This window comes from Pseudophryne corroboree, chromosome 10 (assembly GCF_028390025.1).
Source record: "Pseudophryne corroboree isolate aPseCor3 chromosome 10, aPseCor3.hap2, whole genome shotgun sequence".
In the NCBI taxonomy this organism is placed as follows: Eukaryota; Metazoa; Chordata; class Amphibia; order Anura; family Myobatrachidae; genus Pseudophryne; species Pseudophryne corroboree.
In genome coordinates this window covers 259,024,237-259,037,867 of record NC_086453.1, presented here as the reverse complement: position 1 = coordinate 259,037,867, position 13,631 = coordinate 259,024,237, and the positions used below count along the sequence as shown (strand labels likewise).

Sequence of the window (13,631 nt, the reverse complement as noted above, 5' to 3'; positions counted from 1 at the left end):
TGCAGGCACTTACCAGTAGATTCCAACAGGTATTTTTAATGATATCTCACAGATACATACTGACGGTGTGTTGACATTTCTGTCATCACATTATTTTTTTCAGGACATCATACAAGGACCACAAGAGGACAACTGTCCAGTACAACACCATTCACCATATGTCTCACAGGCTTCCCTTAAATAGCAAAGGCAGGCCCAGACCACTCCCATCAGTCAATTGCCACAGGAAGTGCCACAAATGGCATTAAATGTTACCAATAGATAAATATCTGAGCAAAAATATATAACAAGTATAGACAAATAGTACATTGTATAAAGGTATCATGATATATCTCCAGAAAACACCTTAAAAATATCATGTTTATAGTAATCGCTATTGATAGCTACTGTATGTCACACTGTATACTAACTAGTGTTTTGGAAAAATAAAGAAAATATTTTCTGTCTCAGTGATATTTTTATCTTTTATTTCTAAAGCACAATAAGCATACATAGCACCGTTTTTGAAAGAAACATGTTTGAACATTGCATAATAATAGAGTAGAAAAGCATGAGTACACTATACAATTGGTAAATATAACAAAATAACATACAGTACTATAGCATAGGGTAAACATTTATATAACATCACACCCTGGGTAGAACAAAAAACAGAGGCAGCTTGCTTTAGATTGAAGAAAATATAGTGGATAGCGAGTGAAAAGTCAATTCAATACTCATTGAGCCCATAACTAACATATAGGTTAGAAAACTATTTCAGAGATGCTAAAGGGGAGAACTTCAGAATTGCTGATAGTAGCTCTACCTAGAACATGTGAATAGCTGATAAGCAAAGACAATGCATGCAAAATATTTAAACCTTGAGCCATGGATACCACTGTTTTAGTGGTTGCAAGAAGTTAGTTGACAGGATTACCATTACTGTGGTTTACGAGCAAGGATATAATAGTAACCATCATAGCCACAGAAATCCAATCTTGACTTATTATTCCGAGGAGTAACTATCATTTTCTCAATTATATAACCAGCCTCTTTAAAAGCCTTCTCCAGGTCATCTTTTGTGAGGTACAAGGAAAAAAAACGTTTGTCACCAATGTAATAAAAATGAGAATTTAGCACACTTAAAACCAGTAAGTGTCCCCCAGGTTTAATCAAGTTTTGGAAATTTTTCAGAACATTGCAGAATGATTCTATGGTCTCACAGGGCGCTTCAAGGCAGAGACAGGTGAGGAGACAATCAGCGGGAGGCAGAACAATAGGATCATAAGGGTTACTTTTCAATGCATCACATTTCAGGACTTGTTTCACCTTACTGCGGAGCGTCTCAGATTTTTCTTCAATGCTCTGCCTAGAAAAGATACACATAACATGCTGTTATTATTTGTCATTTATTCCTAGTCAGTAATTCTGCATTCAAAATTCCATAATACAAAATTATTAAAAGTGTACTAAAGCTCACAAAGAATGAAAAATGCATCCAACACTTAGCAACATCATTTAACCTTTCTAAAACATTATATAATGAGCCACCAAGTTCTTTGCCCACATGTGGGCATTCATTTCTACTCAATATACTGTACTTTATGTACTTAATGCAAACTCCTTGCCTCCTTTCCTTATGTTCTGCAGTTGATTTTGCCACCCACTTCACAGATAAAATTGAATACATATGTCAGGACATGACATCCCAAAGTCAGCAATAATCTCCTGGCTGCAGATCCAAGGGCCACACCTTTGTAATCATTCTCCTTGACATCTCTTCTGCTTTTGACACCATGTCTCACCCTCTTCTCCTGCAAACCATGCAATCCCTTAGTCTGTGTGATATTGCTCTCTCCAGTCTGTCCTCCTAGATCTCTGAATGTTTTTTTTTCCTCTGCCTCCTCTCTTGATTCCACATACCCCTCACTTCCACTACCAGTAACTATCTGAGACTGAACTGATAATCTATCCATCAGGGGCTGGCTGGGTAGGAAGGCAGGATGCTATATGCCCCCTGGGCCAGTGCAATTTAAATGTTCCAGGGCCGTCTGACTGCAGAGGCAGGCAGAGGATGCTCCTGGCTACTGCTCAGCTAGAGACAGATATAGAGTAGCACAGGTGCAAGATGTTTGGTAAACCTGCCCCTAATTGAATTTATATACAGCAGGGCTGGCCAAACCGGTCCTCAAGATCTACCAACAGTTCATGTTTTCCAGGCCTCCTGGAGATCCTTAGAATTGTCAGTTAGGAATGAATGCAGCACATCTTATTTAGTAATGACTACACCTGTGCACTAGCTAGGTGGTCTGGAAAATGTGAACTGTTGGTAGATCTCGAGGACTGGTTTGGCCAGCCCTGATATACAGTATATAGGTACTGCCCTTTATTTCATTAGCTATTTAAACCACACCCACATTACACAAACCACACCCCCAACATGCCCATTTTTGCATTGCATTCCCTGTGAAAAACTGGGCCATTTACTTGAGTCTGCCCCCCCCCCCATGCTGAAAGTTGCCAGCCAGTATCTCCTCCAGCCTGCAAGTGTGCTCTCTTGGAGTTACCTTTGACTCTTCACTCTCTTTCACAGTCCTACCATTTTCATGTCATAAATATCTCCAGGATCAGCAGAGGCACTGAGAGGGTTGGGGGAGTGGTCTTCGGGTTGCCGGCAGCCGGGCTCCCAGCCACCACCATACCAGCTACAGAATCCCTACCGCAGGCATACAACATCTTTTCTCCCTCTTGAGGGTCCACGACCCCCCTGGAGGGAGAATAGATAGTGTGGCGCCACCATGCCCGCAGTGTGGTGAGTGCAGCGAGCCTGCAAGGGGCTCATTTGCACTCACCCAGCTGTCGGTATGCAGGCGGTCGGGATTCCGGCGCCGGTATGCTGGTCGCCAGGAGCCAGACCGCCGGCATACCATATTACACCTGGTTGGTGGAGCATGTATTAATTACCCAGGCTCAGACTTGAAAGATGAGCCTAGTGGGTCCCAGGCTCACCCCCCCTCCTCACCAGGCAGTTGGCAAAGTAGCAATCACTAACAATACATATTTGCACCAACCCTATACTTGGTGCAAGATATCATCTAAAGATCTCTGTGAATGCTTAGCTCTGCATTCCATCAACACGCTGACAGCAAACCCACAGCACAATATTCATAAGTGTGAACACCTGCCCAGTACCATTTATTCAGCCGCATGTGAAATGTGACTGAGATGTGAATGACTTTGCAGCACCCATAGATTTATGGCACCCATCCGCAACACATGCACAGTTGCTAAATTCTATTTGCTAATCGGACTTGTGTGTAACTCTGAGTTTATAATCTCATTTAGACACCTGGGAGTTACAGTGTCAAGTTTAAAGGTCCATTGACTTTCTTTCTAATTTAGCTTTTCTGTGAGGTCTCATCCTTTGATCCCTAGTCTTACATTTTCAAGACCGCATGCTTTTAAATCCTTTGTGGATCCTCCATGGTGTTTAAGAAAGTGTCTTGCAACTGAATTTATTTTTTTTATTTAGTAAAGTCAGAATCATTACGTATATTGGGGGTCATTCTGACCTGATTGCAAGCTGCAGTTTATCGCAGTGGTGCGATCGGGTCAGTACTGCGCATGCGTTGGTGCCGCAGTGTTTTGGGGCATACCAGACGGCCAAAGGCCGTTGTTGCCTAGCAATCGCCTCTGCCTGATTGACAGGCAGAGGTGGTCGCTGGGAGGGGAAAAGGCCGGACGTCGGTATTAAGCCGCCGTTTATGGGGCGCAGTCCGGCCAATGCAGGCATGGCCGGACCATTGGGGGGGGGGAATCGCCCGGGCGGCTGTGTGATGTCATACGCAGCTGTTGCGACCCGGGCAGCAAAGAGATTCTCCTAGCCAGCTGCAGGAGCTGTGCTGGCCGGGAGGTACTCCTGAAATACAAAAGCATCGCCACTGTGCGATGCTTTTGCACTTCTGCATGGGGGGCTGGCACTGACATGCGGGGTGGACTAGCCCTGTGCTGGGCATCCTACCGCATGCCTGAGTGCCTGATCGTAGCTGTGCTAAATTTAACACAGCTACGATCAACTCGTAATGACCCCCATTGCCTCCATGTTCCAGAAGTCTCTGGAAAAAAGGGAGGGTGGTCAACCCCACATATTTTAAATTGCAACTGCATTCCAGAGAGAATATTATGCCCACTGCATTGCAACTGATGAATTGACATCATGGTAATTTATTTCCATATCGATCAGTGATTTAATCTTTCTTAATTATATTTGTGAAGGGCCACAGGGAAAAGTCCCTCTGTTTTTTTGGGTGTTTGTGCACCTTTTTGGTAAAGATACATTTTACCAATTTATCCTTGCTCTCTGCCAACAGAACATAGCTTTGTCTCCTAATGTGGGTATAAGAGTATCATCAGTAAAAAATGTATTCACATTTCATTGAATGAGCTCTTGGAGCTCCCTCCATCCTTTGCAAAAGTTGCTGATAAAGCAGATTTGTAGTCTTCTTTTTTCTTTTTTTGGCCTTCACAATCTCCTGACCTCAACATAATTGAAAATCTATGGATAGACCTTAAAAGAGCAGTGCGTCACAGACAGCCCAGGAATCTCAAAGAACTGGAAGACTTTTGTAAGGAAGAATGGGCGAAGATACCTCAAAAAAGAATTGAAAGACTCTTGGCTGGCTACAAAAAGCGTTTACAAGCTGTGATACTTGCCAAAGGGGGCAGTACAAGGTATTAACTCTGCAGGGTGCCCAAACTTTTGCAGACACCATTTTTTTGTTTTCTGTTCTTTTGAAAGTGTAAATGATGGAAATAAAATCAAACTTTTTTTTGACATGTTATAAGAATGTCTAATCTGTAATTTGATGCCTTTTGGAGATGTTTCCATCTTTCCTTAGCTTCTTTTTGCACATTAAAATGATTTTTTGCCTGGGGTGCCCAAACTTTCAAACCCCACTGTATATATATATATATATATATATATACTCTTTTCAGGAGTCTAGCAGTTAGTTCTCCACTTTTTTATTCAAAACTCTTTTAGTCTGTGCAATTACTGCACAATCTAAAACATTCCCCTTTCAGCAAGTTTTTTATTGTACGTGGAAAATATGTGCTCTTCTGATGTAATAAACTGTTGCTTGTAGCCTATTTACTTGAAAGCTTAGTCATCAGAATTCCATTTGTTTATTTACTTAGTTGTACTGTAAGTCAAGGAAGGTGACTTCATTGTTGCTGTAATCAGAGGTGAGTTTAATATTGAGGCTGTTGGTATGTAGGATCTGAATGAAATCCCATAGATCTCTCAAATTTCTGTGCTAAATCTTAAGTATGTTGTTTATGTTTCTATACCAGCATGTGATGTTTATGTTTCTATACCAGCATGGTATAGATATTGTTGATGTCACTGAAGACCTACTCCCTCTCCAACCATCCGAGGAACAGGTTGGCATAAGTGGGTGCACATGCCCATCTCTGTTCCTCGAATGTGTAGGAAATAACTTATCAAATGTGAAATACATTTTTACACAGAACAAATTCAAGTAGTTGTAGGAGAAACTCATGGAAGTCATCAAACCCTTAAGAGTCAAGAAAAAACTTCACAGCTAGCAGTCCATCTTGATGAGACTCTACATCCACATTGACAAGACAGTGGTCATCATCCAAAACAATATCATTAAGTTTAGACAAAACATTGGTTGTGTCTTGAAGATAGGAAGGTAAGCTATAGACATGATGTCTTAGGTGTTAATTAATGAATATGCTGGCAGATTCTAAAAGACATTTTTAGGTACCTTTTTTAGTAAATTGTACCCATGGGTTATGGACTTGTAGGAAGGTAAGTTCTTTGTTAGTGATGAGAATATTCTTTGCTAATGTAGCTCACAGATGACTAAACGAGATGATAAACTATGGAGTATTTTTATAAACTGTAGTCTTCTCAGAACAACATCATAACTGTCCTCACTCCCCCTATTCATAATCTATCCTGTCATCTTTGCACAGACACTATCTTTTCTCCAACACTGTCCAATTCCTCTTTCTAACTTATCTCTTTCATTTCCACAAAAGATTATTAAATAACTTTTTAACTAAACACACAGTACATCAAGTGTAACAGACATACATAACATCCTTTCCTCCACACCACTAGCAGACTTTAGGCAATGCCCAATTTAATTCCTTGTAAATATAATGCAGCCCCTACTACTGCATTAAGCAACTAACAGGTGGACCATGCTGTCACTCAAAGTCTCACCCTCTTTTGTGATAGGCGGACATTGACATTACACACCATCCCTTGAGAGGAAGGTGACTTCCAATTAAGAAAGCTGATACTATATGTAATAGTGCTCATATATGCCCCTTGTAGCTACATAATATGCATCTACCTTCATTTTACCATAGAACCTACAACAGTATTGCTACCCATTGTTTACTAGAGAAAGGGGTGGACTGACCATAGTGCCCACTGGGAAGAATCCCAGTGGGCAAATGTGCACGTGATGCTTGTTTTGTTTGTTGACATGTGAAGGTTTCCATCCTATTCCACCCTGACAATAGGGTTCTCAATACACAATGGGAAGCAGCATCTGTATGTTGGGTTACACGGGGTGTATCCTATACTTAATCTGAATACTCCAAGGCACTCTACCTTGATCCTGAACTGATTACATCAGGGCTTAGTAAGACCTATTTCAACAGCAGATGCAGGTACTATACTTATTTAACCCCTTGTGACATCCATTGAATATGCTTTTTTATTCTTTTATTCACTGTCATTTGATACATAGTTGAACAGTGGCATTTCTAGGACACTCCAACACATGAGGCTATAATTTTTACCGGCACTATATACTGTCACTTCACTTGCCTGCACCGGATGTGCTCTTTTATTCATCACATTGCTAAATGATTATATCATAGATTAATCTAAAATATTGATGTTTTGGATACATTTGGTCCCTGGGACCCATGCATATTTTTGCTTACTGGAGATCACTAATTAGTCCAATGTATGTACTGTAATTCACTGCATAACTATTACAGATACTGGACTTTGTTTTGGAGCCTTGCCTGAATATTGCATCACTTGGATCATTTAGGGCATTTTTTATTACAATACACCAGGTGGCTATTATACAGTCATAGTGCTGTGATTGATGTGGTTCAACTGTTTAATATTCTCATGGGTTTCTTGCTATTTCATGAGAATATCTGTGTATTCGAATGTGTTTTGCATTTTAAAGTATATCATATAAAAGCTATATTTTAGTTGTATTTATAGGCCAGAGTGCCCATTAAGTGAGTTGTTTCTTTCCTTTTTGGACTTGTGTTTTAGTTGTACATTACTCTCAGGGTGCTTCTCCATGGAGCCAAACCTATACCATTTGGTCATACTCATTACTATGCAGATTAGCCTACACCCCCTACTCACATTTTTTCAGTCAAAGGAACCCAGGCCTCCATAACCATATCCCACTTTCCTGTTTCCTTAACCATACAATAACTGCCCGTTAGTGATGTCAGCAGAGATTGCAATGTGGTGAGTGGTCTTCCTATGATTAACCCACTAAGATCTTCTCTAGTTTGAAGTATATTTTTGACCAAATATATATTTTTATCAAGTCTGTATCCAAATTATCTTGTATTGATTACGTGACCAGCTCTATTTTATATATACACATCTGATTTTAATCCCCTTTTTTTAATTAATTCCATAAAACCCTTATCTGTAATTTCTATATGGATACCCTTCAGATTTTACTATTGAAACAATGGCAGCCTTCTGCATTTGAAGTTATTTCCTTCCACCAATAGCTGAAGACTGGCATTTGCACAATCATATCAAACGCAATTATCCAATACCTAATATTCACCTACAAGACTTACTTATCGAGCACCTACTGTATTGTAGAGCTGATCTGTTACATCTTCTTTGTCTAATTATAATCAGACTTTAAGCTTTCTTTACAATACAGATTTTGTATTTACATTTTTTGTCTAATTATTCATCAGACATGAAGCTTTTTATGATACACATATAGTATTATAATTTTTGTGTGTTACTGTATACACTGTACTGTATGCTTTGCATTAACTTTAGTTTTTGTATACCTACTGTACAAATTGTCATCTACATTGTTGTGCATGAGTTTTATTGTTTTTTGTTTTTCCTTACTTTATTTGCCTTCATCATGACATTCTGTCACACCCCCATTCCGTCTCTCTGGTGGTAAATGTAGATGCAAACAAACTGCATATGACTCTACATAGACACATTTGCCTGCACTCATTTTCTTAGCAAGTAAAGTGGGAATACATGCCAGATACACTATGCAAATGCATGTACCTTCCAATCTTCATCAGACCATTCAATTAAGCATTTGATTGTTGGGTGCTCTCATGTACAATTGTTTTACCGGTAACACCACATAGCAATGATATAGTAAGACTCTGTCTGGCAGTCATTGTGTGAATAAGTGACATTCCTTATTAACATATCTAATCATGGAAACATACAACTGCCATATTTTTTTAATCAGTTTTGAGTGGAATTACCCTTTAAGTTTGCATGATCTCAATTCAAGACCCTTGTCATGCATTACATAGCTCTTGCCTTCCAGCTCACTCACAGATGTGACAAACTGTATGGAGTCCAGTCTACAGTTTTATGTTACTTCTTAAGCCATTATTATTAAGGTATTTTATCTCTCTCTATAATCTGTGATAAATATGCCCCAAAATCATTTTAATTTATGATCACATTAATTGATAACCCTGAGCATACCTGTTCCCTTCAAGCTCGCATACATATTTGATAATATGAGTCCAATCGAAAGCATTGGGATCTTTCCTCAGCCATTTTTGCAGTTCAATGCAGTTTTGGTCAAGAAAATCAGAGGAGATTATGTTGTTAAAGACTTCACAAGCAGAAAGAAGATGGTAGATAGTCGGCCCAGAACCAAAATCAATCAATGTGTCTCCTCTTACACCACCTTAAAAAAATTAAAATATTTATATACAGTATATATAAAAGTATATGCCATATTACTTATTTATATTCAGGGTACTTCAAAAAATGGAATGCTTACAGCACTGGTATTTTTGTCATGTTCAATAAGAAGAAAATTACCCCTTAGAAAATACTATATTAGATACAGTATAATTAATAACCTAAATATTTATATTCCAAAAAGCATTTTTGTATTGCTAAGGGGTGCTACCAAAGACACAAATACATAATTGGTATAAATTGCTGATACAAGCTTTTTGGCATGAGGGAAATGTATATTTTGTTTTCTCCTGTGAGACGTGGTATATAAACAAAAAATCATTCTAGAGTATATTAAATCTGTATTATAACACCTGGACTACAATAACCATCAAAGTTATAATATTAACCCAGGACAGTAGTTTCCAAACTCTTTTGTATCATGGCACCCTAGGTTATCAGAATTTTTTCACTGTACCCCTAGGCCAAAAGTTTATTATTGAGAAATTTAGAAAGAAATATAAATTTAAGTAAATTGTGTTTATATATCATCCTTAGGTTCAATTATGTGGTAGGGACAAACTTTGCGTCTGTTTGTCCACATAGTTTATGATTGGCAGCCACTAGCACTGGTTTTGTCTATTACATTGACCATAAATATTTTAATTGGTCCTGGACCTCCAACCAAAGGCACCCCTGCAAGTGTCCTGAGGCACCCCAGGGTGCCTATATGCACAGTTTGGGAACCACTGCCCCAGGGACTAACATGAAATATTTTATACAACTGAGTAACCAACTCTTAGTTGCCAGTTAGTTACCAACTTTTATTTTGTGAAACCAAAAAATGGCCAACAGTTCTGAGATCTTTTCATCAAAGTTTAATGTAAACACATCGAACATAGATTTTGACAGCAGTAAAGAACAACTTTGCACATCTAGTCTGCCCTAAACACATGTAGACACTCACACTTACACACTAGGGTTAATTTTTGTAGTGAGTCAATTATCCTTCCAGTATATTTTTGGAATGTGGAAATCAGAGCATCGGGAGGAAACCCAAACAAGTAAGGGGAGAATATATAAACTCCACACAGGGCCATGGTGGGAATTGAACCCATTACCTCAGTACTAACCATTATACTGTCCATACTGCCATAAATGAACAATAAATCAGAGAGCAATCGTTCAATACATGCTTTAAGTTATTTTACACACTCATTATTTGTCGTGTTTCATTGTTTTCTTTTGTACTATAAATACATATTTGTTTTAACTAATTCTAATGAAATGTTTTTTGTTTGTTTTTTAGTAATAATTCAACTGTGCACCTAGTATAGGAGCTTTTGTTTCTGTACTCCGCTGATACCAATTCAGGGTGCAGTACTTCCAAACATGTCTACTTTAAGGTACTGTACATGCAGTAGATGGCCATTTCTCTAACCACTCCTACAAACATGTGACCATTATTTTAAGCATAACAATGCCAAGAGGCGGATTGACCATAGGGCTCACTAGGAAGATTCCTGGTAGGTCAACGTGTCTGTGTGGCATGTGGCCCCACCCCCTACATGACAGGCAGCCCACCACACTCAGTACAATGCATTGTTCCTATTCATTCTGTTATTCCATCTCTGCAGTACAGCAACTCTGCCCTCCAGTGATGTTGCCTTGGTAACACGGTATGTTTAACCTCTTGTGCTGCCCATGGTGGGCCACTTCTACAAAATGTTACAGGGCCACTTTTAGTGCTCAATCTGCCCCCAGTCACAGACAAATCAACAGCAAAAGTTGTAAGGAAAGCCACAACTGCATACAATCATGTCCTATGAGGAGGGATATCACCCCCCTCAACAGCCCCAACCCCTCATCAGACCACACCCCCATTAGTGCTGCTGCTTTAAATTTCCTAGGCTGGTTTTCCATCCCAATCTGCCCCTGATGATGTCTATATCAATCTAAGACAAAATTCTTCTTCCTTGTAAAACATATTATACATAAATTTTGTAAATCTATAATACATTTTAGAAATGGCAATATGAATGAAATCAAGTAAATCTGGTCTTTTCCACCTTTGACTTCAATAAATTATGTATTTTAAACTCTTAACAATCCACATTGTATTATATATCTTTTGGTGCAAACTTGACACTAAATAATTATAATAAATTAATGGTTTTTAACCTTTCCAGATCTCAGAAAACCAGAACTAATGTCAAGTCCAAAAATGTCATGTCAAAATTATTTTAGAAACACAGCGCACCTGGTTACTGCAGCTCAAAAGAAAATTAACAGGTGACACCCACACCAATGGTTACAATGAATTGAACACATCATTTTATCACAGCACTGTAAAGCTGGGTACACACTAGAGCAATGTCAAGCTGATTTGCCATTTTGCAATAACAAATTGGCTACATCGCTCAGTGTGTCCAGGTGATTTGTGCGCTCCTGCGGTCGTAAGTGATGGATATTCATTGACTCTGCTGCATGGCCAACCGGATGTCCTGACCTTGCGACCTATGTTATACAAATGAAGGACAGACCTTGTAATTGTTCTGCACTTCATTAAATCTTTGCAGTGTGTTTGGTCGAGGGTAATTTGTCTCTTTAAATCAATCCAATTGCCTGTTGGCCCAGTTTGTACCCACATTAAGTAGTATCCTCCCAAGTTGACTAAATTTAGAGTGTATGCCATTTGCATGTATGCAGAAAACATAACATATTAGGCCTGATTCTTAGTTGGATACGTGTAAATGTCTATTGATGTTCATCTGCAAGGACTGAGTGCAAATACTAAGATGCCTACTGTCAGAGTCTGTAGGGGCTCAAATACCAATTTGTCACCATCAATTACACCAACAAAAATTGTATCAGCCCTATGGCAGGAGCTGTTTCTCCATTCATGTATGGCCTCCTATGTGAGCAGCTGAGCATCTGTGTATGGAAGGTTATAATAGAATACAGTGCAGGGGAAATTCCCAGTGGGCCACACTCACTGGGAGCCCATTTCCTCCTCTAGCGATCATGTTCCAGTTTGTGCACTTGAATAATACACAATGTTTGTTACATTATATTGTACAGGACTATGGTGCATTTTCTGCAGTACATTGCTGTTATTAATCTGGTACATTATCATGCATGCACTGGCAGTATTTACTGTCTATCTATCTAGCTATCTATCTATTTATCAAAGAGCCCAAACCATGCACTATCTAATGGTTAGCCACTTGGCCACACGCCCACTGGAGACTGACCACACTGCTAAACATGGGCCCCTATCACTGTATTCCCCTGGTGAGCCCTTCATGCCCCATCCAAAACTGTGTACATGTAACAAATAACACAGACCATCTGGTCAAGCTTCCATAATATTCTTATAAGACGGGCCATCTCTGTCCATGCGAAAAGCCACCTCCAAGCAATTGCCCAGGAATACCCATCACTTTTCAAGGACATCTCTGGTACTGTCTCAATTGCAACAGTACCAGTAACTCATAGAACGTATGTGTTGTATGAGTTTTTGGGGATTTTTATGCACGCAATAGCAAAAGTTTGCTCAGCTACATTACCATTGTCATTTACTGTGACTTAGAATCAGGCCCATAGCATAATACGCTTAACAACAATATCGTATTAAATAAACTCCACCCTCAATCATGGATGAAAAGAGGTGTAGAATTATTTTTCATCAAGAGAAAATATGTAAGCAAATCTAAACAGGAAAATGTTTATCTACAGAACTTGATAAAAGTAAGAATAAATGCCTTTCATTATACTGAAATCAGGAATCACTAATGCAGAATCAAAGGATCAGGCAGAATCAGGACACTAGAAAAAGCTGAAGTCTAAAACAGGTAGCCAAAGTCACAAGGTTCAGGTACACTGGTGCTAGGTATGAGCCTTTTCTCTGGCACAGGAGTGCTCACAGGAACATCCTTTTATAGGCAGGCCTAATTCAGGCACCACTCAGCATTTCCATATTTGCTGTGTGTGACCCTTAAAGTCATACACAGAGTGGCATGTGTATCCCCATGGGAGCTGCGACTGCCTGTGCACTGTAGCCGCAGAGGGGAGCTAGAGAAAGAAACAATGGCAGCAGGTTCTGGAGGCTTCTCACCCACTGCCCTTCCGTGGCTGGGGACCAGTAAGGGAACACTGGGTTTGGCCAAATTTTGACATTATCCCCCTCCTGGTTTGGGCACCAAACATGCAACAAATGGCTTGCCAGGGTACTTCTGATGAAACTTCTGAAGGAATTGAGGTGCACAGATATCTGACACCTTGACCCAACAGTGTTCCTAGGGGCCATATCCTTTCCAGTCCAAAGGAAATGAACTGTGCCTCGAGAAATCCTGGAATCCTAAATTTGTATTACCTCATATTCTTCTTTGTGATACATTGGAATGGCTGTAGGTGTTGAAAATTAATTGACAACTAAAGGTTTGAGCAGAAAACCATGGAACACATTAGGGTTCCTGAGTGTGTCAGGTAGCTTCAGCCACCAGATTAATCACCTGGAGGATCTGGAAGGGACCTATCTGGTTGCAAATTTTATTGAGGCACCTTCAAGTGCAGATTTTTAGTTGACAACCAAACCTTATCACTGGACTTCAGCAAAAGGAACTTTTCTCCCTTTCCTATCTGCAATGATATTGCACCA

The 13,631-nt window shown here is 39.6% G+C and overlaps 1 protein-coding gene across 2 annotated transcripts in view; it reads right to left on the bottom strand.

Annotated features, from left to right (window-relative positions):
- Nucleotides 1-451: 451 nt before the first annotated feature.
- LOC134965493 (nicotinamide N-methyltransferase-like) overlaps nt 452-13,631 on the bottom strand; it is a 67,612-nt gene continuing 54,432 nt past the window's right edge. For both annotated transcript variants that reach the window (XM_063941897.1, XM_063941898.1), the window contains exons 3-4: nt 8,768-8,975; nt 452-1,348 (exon numbers count right to left, since the gene is read on the bottom strand). In XM_063941897.1, coding sequence (XP_063797967.1) covers nt 919-1,348; nt 8,768-8,975 — 638 coding nt within the window. In that variant the 3' untranslated portion in view covers nt 452-918. The remainder of the gene's footprint in view (nt 1,349-8,767; nt 8,976-13,631) is intronic.